At 32.5% G+C, this 20,532-nt stretch overlaps 2 protein-coding genes across 2 annotated transcripts; both read left to right on the top strand.

The window, feature by feature from the left end:
- The first annotated feature begins 149 nt into the window (after nucleotides 1–149).
- LOC136088040 (tigger transposable element-derived protein 4-like) lies at nucleotides 150–7,655 on the top strand. Its single transcript, XM_065811685.1, has 3 exons — nucleotides 150–191; nucleotides 4,843–4,948; nucleotides 6,022–7,655. The coding sequence occupies exons 1-3, from the start codon at nucleotides 150–152 to the stop codon at nucleotides 7,653–7,655; spliced, it is 1,782 nt and encodes a 593-aa protein (XP_065667757.1).
- Nucleotides 7,656–8,600: 945 nt separating this feature from the next.
- Nucleotides 8,601–11,414, top strand: LOC136088041 (uncharacterized). Its single transcript, XM_065811686.1, has one exon. The coding sequence runs from the start codon at nucleotides 8,601–8,603 to the stop codon at nucleotides 11,412–11,414; it is 2,814 nt and encodes a 937-aa protein (XP_065667758.1).
- The last annotated feature ends 9,118 nt before the right edge of the window (nucleotides 11,415–20,532 follow it).

Consider the following 20,532-nt stretch of genomic DNA (forward strand, 5'->3'; position numbering starts at 1 on the left):
TAATTCTTGAGTTGATTTTAGCACTAATATAAAAGTGTCAAAGAGTAGCAACTGTTCGTCTGTAGGAACAGTTTTCTTTTAATCATCACCTTTTGTATCACGTAAGTATATGAGTGGGACCTTCAGTCGAAGCATGGTGGCATACCATAATGACTGTTTCATCTTTTGGTTACTGTGTAGAGTATTTTCAGGTAACTCACATCTAATTTATGAAGCCTAGTAGTTAGTGAGCAGGCTTGACAAAAATCATCTTCAGCTCCCGTGTTCCCTCAACTCAGACTTTGCAGTGCAGTGTTGAGTTTGTGGTTACTGCATGTAATAAAGCTTTCTTCTTTAGTCATTAAAGGCAAACTGTTGTTTAGAGCACATACCATATTTAATGTCTGATCACACACAGTTTATTAGATAAAGTAAAAAAAAACCTTAATTTTTGCTTTAGTTTTAATAACGCGGCACTAGAAGCTAGAAAAGGTAAAAAGTGTTATTAATTGTATTATGTTACAATTAAATGATTAAGTAAAAATGGCTTTCCTACCTTTTCTTGTAACAAAGCTGTGTACAAGAATTTTATAATTTATAGCTTTTATTATGTTCAATTAAAAGAAGTGTTAAATAATGAAGCCGTTTTGCTTCTGTTGCCAATTGTAACTAGTTTTTTTATTAATTTTAATCTGCAGAAAGATCATTCTCTTGTTGGCACTGGCGTAGTGTGACTGGAGTGTTAGAGAATATTTGAAGATAAGCACATACCTGAGGAAGCATATTTTAAAACTTTTTAAAATATTGGCTACTGCACTAAAACATTTCAAATATTTAATGTTTTTAGTTTTTGCTCTTGTCTTTAATTTAATTTCAAAAAAATCTAAATATTGTTAATCGTTAATCCCCTCAGTTCGAATTCATTTTATAAGCTTTGTTATATTTATCAAAACTTAAAGAGATCCCTATATCATCAGTGTCTTGGGAAAAGTTGTTCCATTCTCCCCCCCCCCCTCTTACTTGGAGCGGCTCTGACCAAGAGACAAGGTATTATTTTTAAATGGGTGAAATGATTAGGGGATGAGGGAGATTTATGAGCCTATATAGTTATTATATAGATTATATATTTTTAAATAATAAATAGCAAAATATAAACTTAGATATTATTAAGACAATGTACTAAATGGATTGACAAGTACAAAAAACAAAGTATAAATTAAAAGGGAAAGTAGAGAGTACGACGCTGGAGACATCCCAAAAATTCCAATCATGAGACGTTCCTAATCATTGTTATCTAATGTAAACAATGAAACAAAATATATGATTTTTAAACAAAATAAGTAGATGATTAGTTTACTTTAGTTGTTGAAAGTTGAACACAGAACGAAAGTCAATATCAGGCTAAAAATACGGTACCACAAGAGATTTAAATAAAGTAACGATACCAGATGAGATATTAAGATATGGAAGCGATACAACTCAATTAATTAAATTAAAATAACAATATCAGAGAAGAAACTATATTACGAAAGCGATACCACACAATTAATTAAATCAAAATTGCGATACTATTTGAAGCATTAAACGATAAGTAGGATGTCATACAATATCAAACTTGCAAATTTCTATAATACTATATGAGTCAATTATAAGGACCAGCGAATGAGAAATATAAGGATCAGCGAATATTCGTTAAAATTTGGATTATGAAGTTTACTGAAAGGCAAAGTTGACTTCGGCTTCGACTTCGGGGCCATATTCGAAATAGAAATACAACTTTTGGTTAAATTCGGTAACACTTTATTTATATTTGGTAATAAACTTTCATTTAACTTTCAGTTAAATTCGAAAGTTATTAACTTTCATCGATTGATTTACCTAAATAGGTTTGATTCAATAGATTTACCTAAATAGATTTACCTAAATTGATTAAAATAAATAGGTTTTTATTGGTAGTATGTAATGTGAACCCCAACTTAATGTATTTAGTTTTATTTTAATTTCAAATTTAGTTTACAAAAGTCCTTCCCCATTTTGAAAAAATGGGACGACTTAACAAGTGCGAATTTCATAAGAGCAAATTGGCATACGTGCGAATGGCTCAAGTGTGAACTGGCATAAATGCGTATTGACATAAGTGCAAACTGGCATATGTGCAAAGCAGTTACAAAAACTGACATAAGTGCGAATTGGCATAAGTGCGAAATACTAATTTGCACTTATGCCAATATTTGCTATTTTATTCGGCGCACTTATGCCAGTTCGCACTTATGTCAGTTTTTGAAACTACTTCGCACTTATGCCAGCTCGCACATATACCAATTCGCACTTATGCCAAAGTTTGAAAATTTTTCAGCGCACTTATGTCAGTTTACACTTGCCAGTTTTTGCAACTCTTTGCACTTATGCCAGTTCGCACTTATGCCAATTTGCGCTTATGCAACCTCCCGGAAAAAACAATCCTGCTCTTTTGTTAAAGTTCTTTTAAAAAAGTAAAAGTTGTAAAGATTGCATAAGTTAGGCAATTAATTATTCATAAGTTATGCATTACATGATTTTTCATTATTGCTGAATTTTTACATTTAAAATTTTTTAGACACTAATTTTTCTTGTTTTTTACCATGTTTTAAAATATGGTTGATAACAAACTGCCTAATTAAAAAATAACATTTTTGGTTTGTAAAAAATGATTATTCGAAAATGTACTTTCATTGTTTTTATAAAAATAATCAGTTTTTATCATTTAAACTGATTTTTTTTGTAAAAACAATCAAAGTACGTTTTCGAATAACCATTTTTTACAAACCAAAATTATTATTTTTTAATATACGTATAAACATTTTATACATATAAATTATATGTAATGCAATGTATAATGTTTTTTTTGTCAGAAAGTTCGTCGTGTGGTTTTTTTTTTTTTAAAGTTATTCAATTTACTTTAATTTATGAAATTTAAACATTTTTCGTTTTAAACTGAAATGAGGTGGAGTTGCTCTGTGAACTTTTTCCAATTGTTGAAACCTTTTCTTCCCAAAATATGATTTTGGAGTTGGATCAAACATGGCAAGAAAGACAATAAGCTGAATTATGCAAAAAATCTATTGTAATTGCAAAACTATCATCTGTTTTACTACTATTGGCTTTAAATTTAATTTTAGGTTCTTTGTTTTTCTTTGATGCTTCCTGAGATCTTTGGCTACAAATGTCCAAAGATGAAGTTGATGAACACGTGGCAAAACTAGCGGAAGAAGGTGAACTATACAATAGAAGGTTACTCACATTATCTTCCTCTTGGTTAGATTGAGACAGAGTTGCGGTCTCACAGGATGTTTTTAAGGAGTTTTTATCTCATAAAATGTTTGATTCACAAAGTTGTGAAGAACTTGGAGAATGAAAAGAGTGTGATCGGAATTTTACTTAAAACAGCTTCATGAGCTGCTTTAGAGTCCTTGGCAAATTTTTTTCTTTGAAACTGACATTTTTTTAAACATTTTCAATAAAAAAATATTCAAATTCAAGTTAACACTGTAAAACTTTGTTTTCGATTCTGGAGACATAAACATAAACTCTTCATAATGTAAGTTTTTAAATTCATCATTAAGGTTACTTCTGGTTAAAGTTTGCAACCCTTTTTATTACAACATTTTTATCAACTACTTTCTTGTCGGTTTATTTATTTTATTATCCGCCCAAAACAAACATGAGTTCAGCGTCAAAAATCGAAATTATTTAAAAAAGAAATTAAAACAAACCGATCGAAAAAAAAACTTGACTTTAACGTAAATAAAAGAAATTGTTAAAAAACTTCTCAAAACAAACTTTAGTCTAGTGTAAATAAAGGAAATCGTTAAAAAATATATTGAATGAAATAAAAAAAAAAAAACTTTTTGATTGGACTAAAAAAGTAAATTAAAACATAATTTATTTAAAGAAATTTTTAAAAAAGCAACACTCAAAAGTAAAAAATAAACTTTTTCTCGAGACCTAATGTCTTTGCATGCCTACACAACCTGATAAATCCATTAAAGTCAATGACTAAAAATGTTGGGCGCCCAAGGTTTGAATGGTTAAGATATTTTATGAAGTTATGAAGACTACTTAAAAAGAAAAACTTCCAGCGGCGCCCGAGACAGCTTGCCCTGTTGTCCCCCCCCCCCCCACAGGGACGGCCCTGGATAGGTTGATAGATGATAGACTACATTTATAGCCAGACTTTAATAAAACTTTACTATACAGAGGGACAGTGTTTTGAAATACATCTGCTTTTTTATTTTTACCAAGCCATTGATAATAATAATAAGATGGCCAAGTCATCGTAATGGTATAAACTAACTCAAACTTGTTATAAAATTGTAAAATTTGAAGATGAAGAAACATTCCTACCAGCTCAGAAAACTCTGCACCCTCGAAAGTGCTTTATCCGAACCTGATCATTATACAATCTTTATTTATGTGAATTTAAAAAGCGGTGAATATAAATTTAGTTGAGCATAGTAAAAAAGTTATTTTATGTATTTGCTCTTACGTTTGGGGCAGGTTTCTAGACCTCAATCATTGCAATTTTTTTGAAAAGCATTCGCATTTGATATAAGTATAAACATATAAATGTTTAAAGCTTGCTCCATATTTGGAGTTTAGCTTATCAAATTCCCTACTGATGTTTCTGATCAGTGGGTGGAAGAATTTAGGAGTGCCCGCGTGAGGTCTTCCCCTTACAATATGATCATAATGGACCAGGAGAGTTTCTTCAAAATAGCAGTCTACATGAAACTACTGTTCAAACCAACCTGTACGGTGCCAACCCATCCAATCAGGGAAGTTGTTTTCTCTATAGAACATCCTATGCTTATGCATTTCACCTAGAAGAATGACTCTTCCAGCAAATATCAAAATGGTGTTGAAGTTCGACATAGAGAGGAATTACCTTCAACCACTACCAACATCCCTGGTCAAGTTCGAGGACCTGCAAGTGTTCAAAAGGTTCTGCGAACCAAGGCACCATGCATTCTTTGACAATCTTCCTCATGATTGTAGTATGCCAAACAACCTCCATGAGGAAAAATTATATTCGGAAGAAGAGTCTTAGCCTTGTTACATCAAAATCTTGTCAAAAAACAACAACAACAAAAAAACTCAAACGCTGTCAATTAGGGATGGTCCTTTTACTTATTTTGATGTAAAAACGCGAATTACTTTTAAGCGTAAATTACTTTACATAACTTATATAAAAATATATAATTTTCTTACATTTAAAAGTAATTCGTTTTTTTTTACATAAATTATATAACATGTAAAACTTAATTACTTAAGTTAAGTTTTTTAAACGAGTAGGGGAGATGGGGGCGCATTGATCGCCGGGGCAGTATGATCTTTTGGCTTTTACTCGTTCATTTTTGCCTTACTAGAAGTGAGGTTGCAATTTAATTAACCATTATGCTTCCCTAATTGATTATTCGTAATATTTTTTTATAAGGTTATCAGCGTCAAAAAAAATAAAGAAAATATTGTTTTTCGTCATAAAAAGTGATTTTTTTAAATCGTACTATAATTCAAATATATTTTTATTTAGATGTCTGTATGGGTTAACAACAATTTTATTTTAAATTTGTAAGTGTTAGGTGTATAATATAATATATAATTTTTATTTGGCTGCAATTTATACAGTAGATATTGCTATCAATATGTTACCTATACCTATTGGGGTACATTGATCTTTGACTATGCGGGGCCCATTGATCGGAGGATCAAAGTGCCCCATAGAAGACGAAGTGCCCCATGTTTTTGTTTATAAGCAATACAGTTAAACGAATGGAATTGTATTTATAATTTAAAAAAAAACTATATATAAACAAAAAATAGCTTTTAGCATTTCATTTTTTAAATCTACTTATGTTATAAGCTAGTAATAATAATACTATTATTTTATAATATCAAAAGAATAATATTTAACATAATAATTAAAAAATATTTAACATAATATTATTATGTTAAATATTAGCATTTATTAAAAACATATGTTTTTATTGATATATTTTTTTACAGATCTTAAAATGGTTAGAAATAGAATTAAAAAAACAAATAAAGTTGCTATACCAAGTGAAACAATGAAAGTAGCTGTTAATAAAGTTTTAGAAGGAACACAACTAAATGTTGTAGCACGTCAGTTTAACATAGATAGAATGACTTTAAAAAGATATTGTTGTAAAAAGAGGCTTAATCCAAATGAAGCTTTCAAGCCTAACTACAACAATAGACAAGTTTTTACAGCAGAAGATGAAAAAAGTTTATCAAGTTATTTACTAATTGCATCAAAAATGAACTATGGCCTTTCAACGCGATTATTGGCATATGAATTTGCTTTAAAAAACAATAAGATATGCCCATCATTATGGATCAAAAATAAAATTGCAGGCATTGATTGGTTGCAAGGTTTTATGAAAAGACAACCAGAGTTGTCTCTACGAACACCTGAAGCAACGAGCTTCGCTCGATCAACAGCTTTTAACAAACACACTGTAAGAGAGTTTTTTCAAAATCTTAAAACGGTAAGAAATCGATATAAATATAATCCTAACTGTATATATAATGTTGATGAAACTGGTTTAACAACCGTTCAAAAGCCGGTAAAGGTTTTAGCTGGTAGAGGAAGCAAACAAGTTGGAAGAATCACATCTGCAGAACGAGGAACATTGGTAACTGCATGTTGTGCCTCTAATGCTATTGGAAATTCCATTCCTCCATTATTTATTTTTCCTAGGGTAAAGTTTCATGATTACATGATTAAGGAAGGACCTCCTGGATGTGTGGAATTTGCAAATCCTTCTGGTTGGATGAACTCAAAAATTTTCATAGAATGGATTAAACATTTTGTTAAATATTCAAACTGTTCTCAGGAATCTCCAGTTTTGTTACTTCTCGACAGTCATGAAAGTCATATTTCTGTTAAAGGCTTGGAGCTTGCAATTCAACACGGAATTACAATGATAAGTTTTCCTCCCCATTGCAGCCATAAATTGCAGCCATTAGATAGAACTGTTTTTGGACCATTGAAAAGGTTTTACAATTCTGCATGTGATAATTGGATGGTTTCAAACCCAAGACCAATGACCATTTATGATATTGTTTCAATAGTTCGAGAACCGTATACAAAAGCTTTCTCACCATCTAATATACAGACAGGATTTAGAGTAGCTGGCATTGAGCCATTCAATTCTGAAATTTTCAAAGATGACGAATATTTACCATCATCAGTTACAGATAGAGCTGCTCCAGATACAGTTACTATCACTCCTGTCAACAACATGGAATCTGAAATGATACCAGCACATGTTAATCACATAGAGTCTGAAATAACTATAGTAAATATTGAAACAAGTATTTTAAACAAAGTGTCAACAAGTGTTGCTTCTATAATCTCACCTGAGGTTTTAAAACCTTACCCAAAAGCATCTGCCAGAAAAAAAAATGTTAAAAGTAGGCAGTTAAAAACAAGGATCTTGACTGATACTCCTGTCAGAAATGAAATTCGTTTGTCAAAAGAAAAGAAAATTTTGAAGCAAATCAAAAATCAACAAAAAGTGTCCACAAAGGATAAGAAAGAAACTAAGAATTACATGCTTAGGAATAAAAAACGATGTAAACCAAAAGCTGCTTCACAACTTGACTTTCACAAATGATGAAATATTCTTAATCAAAATATTGTACTTTTAACAAGTTTTGTAAACTTAAAAGTTGTATTCTTATTTCAGTCTTTATGTTTCAGTTCTTATAAATTTCAAGTTGTTGTAAAGTTTTAAACGTATATAAAGCGGGTAGCTTATAGCTGCTGTGATTTATACATTTTTTAATTAAAAATTAGACTAGTGGGTTTAACTGCTATATTTAAAAAATAATTAAAAAATTTAGATGTATTATATGTTATACAATATTACCCTTTGACTAAATTATTGTGATAATAGCTGATCGTTATAAAACTTTATTGTTACGTGTATAAAATTCTTGTCATAATATTATCAAAGTTAATTGATGTAATTTATTAGTCAAGTCATAAGCTATTTTTGTATATAATTACGCCCTCGAGAATTTTTGTTTCTGTATAAAAATTGTAAATAGAATTTAATAAACAGAGTCGAAAAATAAAAGTATAATAAAGTTGTCGTATTAACAAGCTATTTCGGCAGTATGGCATCTATGGCGAAAATGATTGGAAAATTTGATGGATCTGGAGATGTTGTAGTGTGGCTGAAAAAAATCAAACTGGTGGGAGAGCTGCAAAATATGGGCGATCTTTCATTGATCATTCCGCTGTTTCTTGAAGGCAGTGCGTTTGCATTATATGAGCAACTTGGGGAGAGCCAAAAAACCGCCGCTGCGGACATTGAAAAAGCTCTACTAGATGCATTTGCAGTCGATGGTTTTCAAGCTTACGAGCAGTTCAGAGATCGGAGATGGAATGACAGTCTGTCATTCCATCTCCGATCTCTGAACTGCTGTCAACCAGTGCTTTTCCAGCAAAGGTGGAAAAGCACTGGTTGACATACGCTGTCAACCAGCGCTTTTCCACCTTTGCTGGAAAAGCACTGGTTGACAGCGGATGTACTCGAACTATTATTTCAAACAATATGGCTCAGAAAGCCGGTGTTCGTATCAGAAGAAATGAACTAATGGTGTTGGCTGTTAATGGAGAATTTGTGAAAACGGAGGGAGAAGCTACAGTAACATTGATAATTGAAGGAAAAAAGCTCAAAACATCAGTAATGATTCTGAAAAGTGTTGTCAACGGTATTGATGCTATTATTGGTATGGATGTCATTAATCGCTATGGAGGAGTGCATTTGTACAATGGAAAAATTGAATTTGGTTTTGTTTCAATTCATGCAGAGAAACAAGCTGTTGGTATAAAGGACAAGGATTTTGATGCTTATTTTGATGGTACAAAGTGGACTGCTAAATATAAATGGAAACAAGGTCAACCACAACTGAGAAATTCTGTCGCGCAGTACAAGGTGAAACCCCAGTTGTTACATCAATTTAATGACGAGATGGACGTATGGGTAAAAAATGGCTGGTTGAAACCATGCAACAAAGAAGAAAAAAGTACAATAGGGATTGTCCCGTTAATGGCTGTTGAGCAGGAAAATAAAGGAAAGATACGACCTGTCCTGGATTTTCGCGAATTGAATCAGTATGTTAATTCACATAATGCCTCAAGTGATGCATGTGATGAAAAAGTTAGAAAATGGAGAACTGTTGGTGACAAATTTGCAACGCTTGATCTTAGATGCGCCTATATGCAAATACATATTGATCCGAGTTTGTGGGAGCATCAGAAGGTAGTCTACAAAGAAGAAAAATACTATCTTACACGTCTTGGTTTTGGGTTAAATTCTGCCCCAAAAATAATGTCTTCAGTCTTAGGCAGTGTGTTGAATCTTAATGCTGGTATTAGTGAAGCAACAGACCACTACATTGATGACATAATTGTCAATTTGGAAAAGACATCAGTTGAAAAGGTCGTAAATCATTTAGCGTGTTATGGATTGGTAACAAAAGAGCCGGTGCAATGTGATACTGCACGAGTGTTGGGTTTGCAACTGTTTAGAAATGAAAAAAAGGAGCTATGTTGGAAACGTGGAAACATCATTCCAAAGTCACAAAATATCAAAACTGAAAAAGTAACACGACGGAAACTTTTTTCAATATGTGGACACTTATTAGGTCACTATCCTGTTGGAGGGTGGCTTAGAATTGCCTGCAGTTTTATAAAACGTCATAGTCAAGGAAATACTTGGGATGATCTAATCGGAGATCAAGCTCAGTCATGGTTAATCGAAATATTGTGTCGATTAGAAGTTTGTGATTCTGTGAGAGGGAAATGGAATGCTAAAGGGATTCAAAATGGAGCAACATTGTGGTGTGATGCTAGCAGCATGGCAATAGGGGTTGCTATAGAATACGATGGCGTAATAATTGAGGATGCAGCCTGGCTTCGAAGTATAAATGATGTTATGCATATTAATATTGCTGAATTAGATGCTGTGGTGCGTGGGATAAACCTAGCTGCTAAGTGGGATATAAAGAATTTGTCGGTGTTCACTGATTCAGTAACAGTTCATGGATGGCTAAAAAGTATGCTGACTGAAAGTCATAGGATTCGATCAAATGCATTATCAGAAATGCTTATTAAAAGAAGACTTTCTCTATTGCAAGACCTAATAAAAGAATATAATATAAACATCACGTTAAAATGGGTTCCGTCCTCCAAAAACAAAGCTGACGTGTTGACAAGAGTTCCAAAGACTTGGTTAAATGAGCTTTCACGAAGAAGTGCTAAAGAGCTATGTGGAGTAAGTATTGCTGAAGAAATTCGTAATTGTCACTCAAAGCATCATTTTGGCGTTAATCGGACAATGTTTACAGTGCAACGAAGACTTCCGCACGTATTAAGAAAAGATGTCGAAGAATGTGTTCGCAAATGTTGTCAATGTAATTCAATTGATCCAGCGCCAATAAAATGGGAAAATGGAGTGCTAGATGTACCAGACACATGGTACCGAGTTGCTTGTGATGTGACTCACTATAAAGGGTCGCCATATTTAACAATGATTGACTGTGGACCAAGTCGGTTTGCAATTTGGAGAAAGTTGCCTCGCGAAGATACCAAAAATGTAGTAAGTCAATTGGAATCCGTATTTAGGGAGCATGGCTCGCCGCAAGAACTGTTAATGGATAATGGAGCGGTGTTTAAATCTAGTGAATTTTCAAATATATGTGAAAAATGGTGTGTTAAAAAGAAGTATAGATGTGCATATAGACCATCAGGAAATGGGATTGTGGAGCGTAACCACCGCACAGTAAAACGAACAGCTGCGAGGGCACAAATATGTCCTTTATTAGCGGTATTTTGGTACAATGCAACACCAACGGTGGGAACAAACGAGGAATCTGCACCTGCTTCTCAAAAAAATAAGTACGTTTGGCGTCTGCCAATTCAAGAGGAGAAAAACACTGAAACTCAGGAAAGTTCACGGCAAGTTATGAAAACTTATAGAATTGGAGAAAATGTTTATGTTCGCCCCGCTGATGCAAAGTGCACTTCAGTTTGGAAAATTGGTACTGTAACTGACATACTCACAAACACAAATATTGAAATTGATGGTGTACCAAGACATGTGCGAGACGTGAGAATAGCTCCTGCCTCAAATTCTTCAAACGCTTCAAGTAAAATTGTTATCAGTGAAGAGGTTGACAGTGATGAAAGTGATTTAGAAGATTTAGACATTTTTGCTGCACGAGAGGAAGGAACTGAAGAAACAGTTGTTGACGCTGAGGAGGAAGCTGACGGCAGAGAAATCGTTGATAATTTATTACCAGCGATCAGACGATCAACCAGAGAAAGGAAAAAGCCGACATATTTAAATGACTATGTTACTTAAGAACTTCAGTTCTTGGGGTGATGTGATAATAGCTGATCGTTATAAAACTTTATTGTTACGTGTATAAAATTCTTGTCATAATATAAAAAGAAATTTATACATCTTCGCTTCCAACAAGGCTGCAAGCAGCCACTAATTAAAGTTGGAAGTTACTGTAAGAGAAAAGATGAAGATTGTAGAGCAAGATAACGATTGACGGACGATTTAAAAGATTGCAAATTATATGAATCAGGAAAGCAAAATGAAGGAAGCGAATTCCAAAGAGCTGATGTTCGAGGAAAAAAACTAGACGAATAAGCGTTTTTGGAGCACTTAGGAACAGTCACAGAAAAAGGATGACACTTAATTGAATGACGAGTAACACGAGAATGAATTTTAGTAGATGGCACAAGAGACGCTAGCTCTTTCGAGCAGTGCCCATTATAGTATTTGTAGAAAAGAGAAAGAGAAGCAACATTACGACGATGTGATAATGGTTGAAGGTTGGCTGCAAGAGCAGGTCCAACTATGTTTACAATGCGTTTTTGCACCTTGTCTAAAAGAGAAAGGGCATCATTAGAAGATCCGCCCCAGATATGGCAACAGTATTCCATACAAGGCCGGATTTGAGATTTATAGAGGTAGAGAATAGAATCCAGAGTAAGAAAGTGGCGAGCTCGATAAAGAGATGCAACCTTAGCAGATGCTAATTTTGCAACCGATTTGATATATGGTTTCCAAGAAAGATTGGAAGTAAGAGTTAATCCTAGAAGATGAAGAGTAGGTGACTCATCGAGTACATCACCGTTCATAAATATAGGAAGATCTAAATTATTGCGATAACGATTGGCTGAAAAAAATTGAGTTTTATCTGAATTAAAGTTCACCAGCCACTGTGAGCCCCATGCTGTAGCAGAAGTGAGATCCTTTTCAAGCTCAAATGCCCCCTCCAGGCAATCAGAGGGTGTTGGTTTCTTATCACGAAAAGAATAAATGGTAGTATCATCAGCAAACAATGCCACCTTAGGTGTGCGAATATCTGGAAGATCGTTAATGTAAATTAAAAAGAGTATAGGGCCAAGGATAGAACCTTGAGGAACCCCTGAAGTTACAGAATAAGAAGAAGAGTGTTGTCCATCGAGGACAACTTTTATGCTACGATTGGAAAGGAAGGATTCAATGATCTTAAAGATGTTGCCGGATACACCATAAGAAGAAATCTTATGGAGAAGACCAGCATGCCAAACTTTATCAAACGCTTTTGAAATGTCAAGAGCGATGGCCTTAACCTCTCCACCTTCACCTAATGCACGATAAAACCTGTCAGTTATTACTGTTAGCAAATCAGCTGTAGAACGAGAAGATCGAAATCCATATTGATGGTCAGAAAGTAAGTTATTAGATTCAAGATGAGAAATTAAGTGTTTGTTAATTAAAGATTCAAAAACCTTGCTTATGATAGGAAGAAGACTTATGGGACGGTAGTTAGACGAATCAGATTGCTCCCCAGAATTTTTGAAGATAGGGATGACAGATGCGGCTTTCCAGCAGGCTGGAAAACAAGACTCTGATAAGCACTTGTTGAATAGTTTTGAGAGTATAGACGACAGCTCTGGAGAACATTTCTGCAAGACAATAACAGGTATGTTGTCTGGGCCACAAGCTGTAGAAAAGTCTAGACAGGAAATCACTTTAGATACAGATGCTGAAGTGATATGAATGTCAAGCAATGAATCAACCTGTTTGTTGGCAATATCAGGTAGAACGCAATTAGTGGAATCAAGAGATGATATTGATGAAAAGTTTTTAGCAAACAGTTCGGCTTTGTCTTTAGGTGAGGTGACAAAGTCTGAACCATACAAGAGAGGTGGAATTATAGATTTGCCCTTATTATTGATATTATTAAAGATTCTCCAGAAGTCACGAGAGCCTAATTTTTGAGATGAGATACGAGATTTCATGACCTGAGAATAGCGGGTTTTGGCGTTAGACAAAACCTTTTTACAGTTGTTTCTAGCAGTAATAAACAGACGTCTGTTTTCTGGAGAATTGTTTTGCTGATAAATATGGAAGTAACGGTTTCGATTGGCAATCGCAGCAGCACAGTGTGAGGAAAACCATGGGGGAGAGTGAGGCTTGACCTGGAATCGTCGAGAGGGAATAAAAGATTCCATGCCAGCCTGAATCCACGAAGTTATATAAGAAGCACATTTGTCGACAGGAAGTTGAAAGATTTCTACCCAAGGGCCATCACAAAGAAAATCACGGAAAGAATCCCAGTCAGCTTTACTGTAGTTGTAAGAGGTTCGATAGTAGGGGTATTCAGGTGATGAAGAAGAATGAGATATTAGTTTTAAAGAGATCAAACTGTGATCAGAAGCACCTTAGGGTGAATGTGGAGAAACTGAGCACTGACTAGGATCAGAAACAAGACATAAGTCGAGTAGAGAAGGTAAATGATTAGGGTTGTCAGGAAAGCGAGTTGGAAAGTTGACTATTTGAGTTAGGGATTGAGAAAGGCAAAAGTTGTGGGCTTTAATGCCTGCAGAGTCACTGACACTAGAGCCAAGCCATTCAGAGTGGTGAGCATTAAAGTCACCGACAACAACTATATTAGCTGATGGATAAAGAGAGAGGGCTTGGTCAATATGATCAGAAATAACATCAAAAAGAGTACAGTCTTGAGATGAAGGAGATCGATATAGAACAAAGAGAAAGGCAATAGAGTGAAGTGGTGCTAAACGAAAGCACATGAAAGAATAGTCTGTGGATTCAAACCTAGTTTCACGACAAACAGGTGAATTCTTACGAATGTAAATGCCCAGGCCAAGCATGTGACTATTGGAGTCTTTACGAATCAGAGGAAGATAACCATCAACACTAAGATCACAAGATGAGACAGCCGAACTCAAATTAGTCTCACAAAGAGCAAGTAGGTCTGGTGAACTTTGCAAGAGATAAGACTCAACAGAAGAAAAGTTACTTCGAAGACCACGAATTCAATTCACGAACGAATTCGAATTCACGAACGAATTCAATTCACGAACAACGAATTCAATTCACGAACGAATTCAATTCACGAACAACGAATTCAATTCACGAACGAATTCAATTCACGAACGAATTCAATTCACGAACGAATTACTTCGAAGACCACGAACAATTCAAAAAGTAATGTACTTTTACAAGTAAAAGTTATTTGCATTTTTACTTTTACTTGTAAATGTAACATACTTTTAATGGTAAGTTGTGTAAAGTAAATTACTTTGAAAAGTAATTTTGGTTATAATTATGTAAAAAATTTACATCGAAATGTAAGTTACTTTTTAAATGTAAAAAAAGTTATTTATAAAGTAAACTTACGTAAATATAATATTTAAAAAACATAATTTCTAAGCAATGAGTAATTCATGCTTGAGCAAACCTTGACTAAGGTTTGCTCAAGCATGAATTACCCATTGTCACTGTTCGTTAGAGAGCGCTTTTACTCCAGTTTTTTTTCTTTGTACTTGCCTTTTCAATCAAGTACTTTGTTATGGTAATATGACGCAATATAACATTTTTGGTATCCGCAAGGACATCGACTGCTAAAACAGTTTTCAAAAAATTGTAAGTCATTTAAACTATCTGATATAATTTTTATGATTAAAGGAGTGTTTATCAGATATAATCTTTTATTGTATTTTATCATATATAATCTGTTTGAATAAATTTGGTAAGGAAAGCTGTTTAATCTTCTACTATAGGTTGTGGGCATCCTATTAACCTCCTTTTTATTGCGTTGGTGTCCGACCCGCACAAGGATAATTAGAAAAACAAAATCTTATTCAATTAAAATAGCGCTTTAGAATAAACTTTTCAAACGTTAGTTTGACTTCACAATATGTTTGTCGGCTATCAGTTGTTCCGGATTTTTCACCTTCCAAACTAGCAAGAGCTCTTAAACTTCCAGCGTGTGTAAATTTATTAAAAGTACATCTTAAAATTGTTTTCAGACCCAACTGGAAAACTCCACTTTTTTGAATTTTTTTTTCTTTTTTTTGATTTTACTTTATCTTTCAGACTTTACTTTGATTTCTTTGATTCTCTTGACAGCATTTATGTAGTCCCGATGAACATGCATGTTAAAGTTGTTTACTAGGCAAAGAGGGTTGTATCCTTATTTTTTTCTCTAATATTTTGTTTTTCTTTAAAGTTGGGGTAACTTTTTAGAAAGAAAGATTTATTTATTTGTTTTAGTATTAATTTGTCGGGAGGAAATAGGTTAGTGGTCCTGATAAAATTTACCGTAAAGGAGCCGGGCATATTTGTAGCTATGCGGCTGCTTTTTGCTTCTCTTATTCAGCGTGGTTATTGTCAGGGTCATCCCGAAAAGGTCTTTCAGTGTAGGGACGGGGGTCGTTGTGATTTTTGCCTACTAGACACACACACACAAAAAAGGGTCCTCGTATTTGACATTTGCCAACTATACTTCAAAACTTGCCAACTAAAATTAATTAAATGTACAAATGTACTAACTCAAATGCATGTATAACAGCTTGAAGGTGGGGGATACCCCTTTACCCCCGTTCGGAACAGCCCTGGTCAGCCTTGGTCATAACAACCACTCTAACAAAAATGAAAATTTTTTGTTTTTTGTTTATTTATTAAGAGGTATTCATAAAACTGTTGTCTGGAATGAACTAATTTCAACTAGTCTATTTCAGACAACAATTATTCCTTTATTATTCTATTATCTAACAATTATTCTAGTTAGACATTTCCAGAAATAATTTTTATTTTGGTTAGATTGGTTTTTAACAACAACCACGCTGAATAAAAGAATCCAAAATACAAAACTTAGAGTAAAATTGCAAAATGCAGAGCCATTTCCAAAGCAAGAACAATAAACCAGACAGTCTTTTTTAAAAAAACTTTTAAATAAATGATGTAATTAACATCAAGATTAATTAGACAAAAATAAAAAAAATTAAAGCTAAAAAAGAAAAAGTAAAGGTAATTAACTTTTCAATTTATAACTTTTCATAACCACAACAACCGATTATTTTAATTTATTTAATATAGCAAATTTAGTAAAATGGTTCAAAAAAACATACTTTCAAATCTAAAATCATATGGTCGATTGTGAAGAAAAGTGTCTTAATGTTATTTTATCATACAGATGAAATAACATAAAGTTTTTTTTTCAGTAAATTTTTGTTACTTTTTTTACTTCAAATTTTCAAAAATTTAAAGTAAAGAAGTTAACAAAAGTGCAAACACAATATTTAAACAACCAGATTCCAATTACATATTTAAAATCAGGCCCGTAGCAAGCTTTTTGTTTTTGTTTAAGAATTTAACTTTATGTAACGACATGGAACAGACTCCAAACATTTATATATTCATGTTTATGTAAAGCTTTTCAAAAGCATTGCGATAATCGGAGTCTGTTAACAATAAAACCCTAAAATGTTAACTTCCCTTTCATGCCATTAGTGTGTGAGAGCGATGAGTTTATAAAATTTATGCATACATTTTTTTAACATTTTAAACTAAATTTATGTTCATTAACAAGTCTCTAATGTCATGCAATAATCTCTTAGTGTTCAAAAACTATGACCATATAAATTTTGAGCAACCTCCTTAATTATTTAAGGGATTTAAAATATTATCTTTAATTAAGCTAAAAGTTTGTCTGATAATCAAACTTTATTCCTCATTCAAAATTTCGGAAAGAAAGTTAGTTTAACTCTTTTTTCGTAAATAAGTGAATAATCAAATGACGCGGACTTAAAATTTCGCGACGTTAGAATTATCTTGTCTCCATATTTTTGAGTTTTGAGATAAAACGGTTTAAAAAAGAAAGACTTTAGGCGACGGCATATAAAATTTTTTTTATAACTTTTGTGTTTTCTCCACAACTTTTTTATTTATAACTTAGATATCAATACAGTAGAAAAACATTATTTTTAGGTACACAACACTATCAATAACTCAATTTTTTCAAAAAGTGGAGATAGAACAAGATAATTCTAACATCACGAATTGTCGAAGAATAACGAAGAAAATTAAGTTTTAAATTAAGTGACTTTAGTCTACAAGATCATTTTTATTTTTAAAAAAATATTATAATATTGTTCAAATTATTCTTATTTTAATTATTATTAATTTGATAATTATCAGATAAATTTTTTTTTTCAAATTTAATTTCGTCATTGATTTTTGTTTTTTTTATTACATAAAGACATTTTTTAATGCAGTGGTTGGTTTTTTATTTTTTTATTTTTCTAAATTTGCCATAACAAATTATTACTTTTTTGTGTTTTATTTACGAATGACAGGGTCAAGAAGAACACAAAAATAGCCTTATTGCCAAGCCCCTAAATATTCGTACAAAACAAAGTCATTAAAAACTTGTCATTAAAAATTGATGATCATTGTTTTTTTTAAGTTTGAGTTTAATAAGTTTATTTTAGTTGACAATTATAGTTTTGTATTTTTTGGAAATATATCTAAAAAATTTAATATATATGTAGCTGAAATACGAAATTCTCGTGTTTTAGTATGTTATTTTAGAAAAAGATTTCTCTTTTTCTAAAATAACATACTAAAACAGAAGAAATATTGCATAAGTAACAGAAATTTTGAATAATTTTATTTTTTAACATACAAATAAAATGGTTTAAAAAAATATTATACATGAAAATATAAATTAAACACAATACAAGATTAAATTTTAAAGTGATTTAAATAAAAGTATTTTGTGGTATTATTATTATAGGGTAGGGCGGGGCTAGTTGGGCTATTTTTACTAAATCTAACGGACCTCTTGAACGGTACATCGGATTAATATAATTTTTTCACTATTAGAAAGGTAATTTGATCTGCTAAAAAATGGTTGAGACAAAAAAACTTTTTTCGATTTGTTTTAGAAAATATAGTCTAAAGTTTATTAGGCTGCTCAACCTACCCCAGCGGGGTAAGTTGAGCAATTGCGTGGGGTAAGTTGAGCAATAAAAAAATGAAAGCATTTCTGTGACAATTATTAACTCAGTTATAAAACCAAAACATAGCTTGCTTATAAATTAAATATATACTTTTAATTTTAACAAGTTATTTAAGATATGCATATAAAAACTAATAATTTTGAGACTAAAATAAAAACAAAACAAAACAATCTTAAAACTAAGCAAAACTTTTTTAACACATTTTTAAACAAAACTTGTTAATATTATGATAAAATAAAAACTAAACACTTAATGTTAGTCTTCAATTTCTATTTTGCAGTTAATACAAATATAATTTTGACCAGAATATGAATCACATTTTGAATGAGACCATTGATTGATGAACCTTGACACTGGATCAAATTTTCTTCTGGTAGACTTTCAGAATAAGTTTCCAACATAGAAGACAAGCATATTCGTGTTCTGCACTTGTCTTTAATTTTTTGCCATCTTAGTTTTTTTGTTTGATTGTTTTTTAACTTTTTTTAATATACTAAACAGCAGAGTCTCCTTATTACCATGATCTGCAAAAGATTGACAGGCAAAAAGTTTTTTTGGTTTCTTTTTTTTTCTTTCTTCTCAGTTTTTTTGTTTGTATGTTTCTTAATTTTTTTAATATACTATGTAACTGAGTCTCTTTATTACCACGCTCTTTATTATTATTTAAAAGAGATTGACAGGTAAAAAAAATTTTTGTTTCTCAACTTTTTTAGGTTTTTTAGCTTACTGCTGTTTTAATATAATTCTTTCTGGAGTGTCTGTTAGAATAGCAGCTTTCCTTTTTCATCGTCTCGTCAAATATATCTTTCTTGGTGCTGCTTTTGGGTCGCACAGTTTCTGGAGAAAATGCTTTAGGAGTTTCAGGAACAAGTAACATCTCTTTATTAATACTATTTTTGACAGATTGACCTGAAGATGATGTTAAACGTACTTCAGAAGAAGCTTCCTGTGATAGCTCAGATACAAGATTTGCTGGTTCTATACGGTCTGTGACAAATTATGGTAAAATCAGCAAAAATGTTTGCATTGTACGGGTATACACCAGTTTTTTGAAAACCCTTTGTAATATTAGTACACGTTATAGCTAATGGCAATGAATCAGAAACCATTTTTGGTATATCAAATATTGTTGTGGCTTTTCCAGGATTGTTTCTCAGCCATGCATCTTGTGCAACTGATAGATACTTTTTAAAAGGTCCAAACACTGATAAATCTAATGGCTGCAGCTTGTGGTGGGAAAAAACAACATGACTATTCCATTCTCCTTTGCTAAGTTTAGTGTTTCAAAATGTAAGTGAGAAGAGTGATTATTCAAAATCAACAGAATTTTATATTCATTTGAAGGCTTCACATGCCTAATGAAATGTTGGATAAAATTTTTGAATTCAATATCTGTAACCCAGCCACTTCCATTACCTATCCCAATACACTCCGGTGGATCATTATTAACAAAATAAACTTTGTAATTTTTACAAGGAAACACAAAAATTGGAGGCACTGTATTTCCTGAGGCAGATACAGCGATTAGCATCGTGACATTAGTGCCTTTTTCTCCAGATGTCATAGCACCAACATTTCTCTTGCCCTTTGCAGCCACAATCTTTTACAACTGTAGATACACCAGTTTCGTCAACGTTCCATATTTGTGAAGCAATGAATTTGTATATATCCATAACTTCACCTAGCTTATCAAAAAACACTTTTACATTTGCAGCGTTAAATGATGTTGACCTACCAAGGCTAGTTGCTTCAGGTTTCCTTATAACACTTTTTTTCCCCTACAAACAGAACTTGCTGCATCACTAAGCTGCTGGCTTGTGAAAGCACCACTTGAAGTTTTTCTTTTATAATTACGCATCCCATAATATGTGTGTGCGTGTGTGTGTGTGTGTGTGTGTGTGTGTGTGTGTGTGTGTGTGTGTGTGTGTGTGTGTGTGTGTGTGTACTATATAAAAAACTGTTATATACCAGTAAATACTGGTATATAACAGTTAGAGTATGTACACACACACACACACTCTAACTGTTATATACCAGTATTTAAAGTTTTCTATTTAAATATAGTAATATTAAATAATATATATAAATTATTTATATATAGTATAAATAATCAAAATATGAAAGAAATATCATATCTTATATATGTTTTG

The sequence above is a fragment of the Hydra vulgaris genome, chromosome 12, assembly GCF_038396675.1.
Source record: "Hydra vulgaris chromosome 12, alternate assembly HydraT2T_AEP".
In the NCBI taxonomy this organism is placed as follows: domain Eukaryota; kingdom Metazoa; phylum Cnidaria; class Hydrozoa; order Anthoathecata; family Hydridae; genus Hydra; species Hydra vulgaris.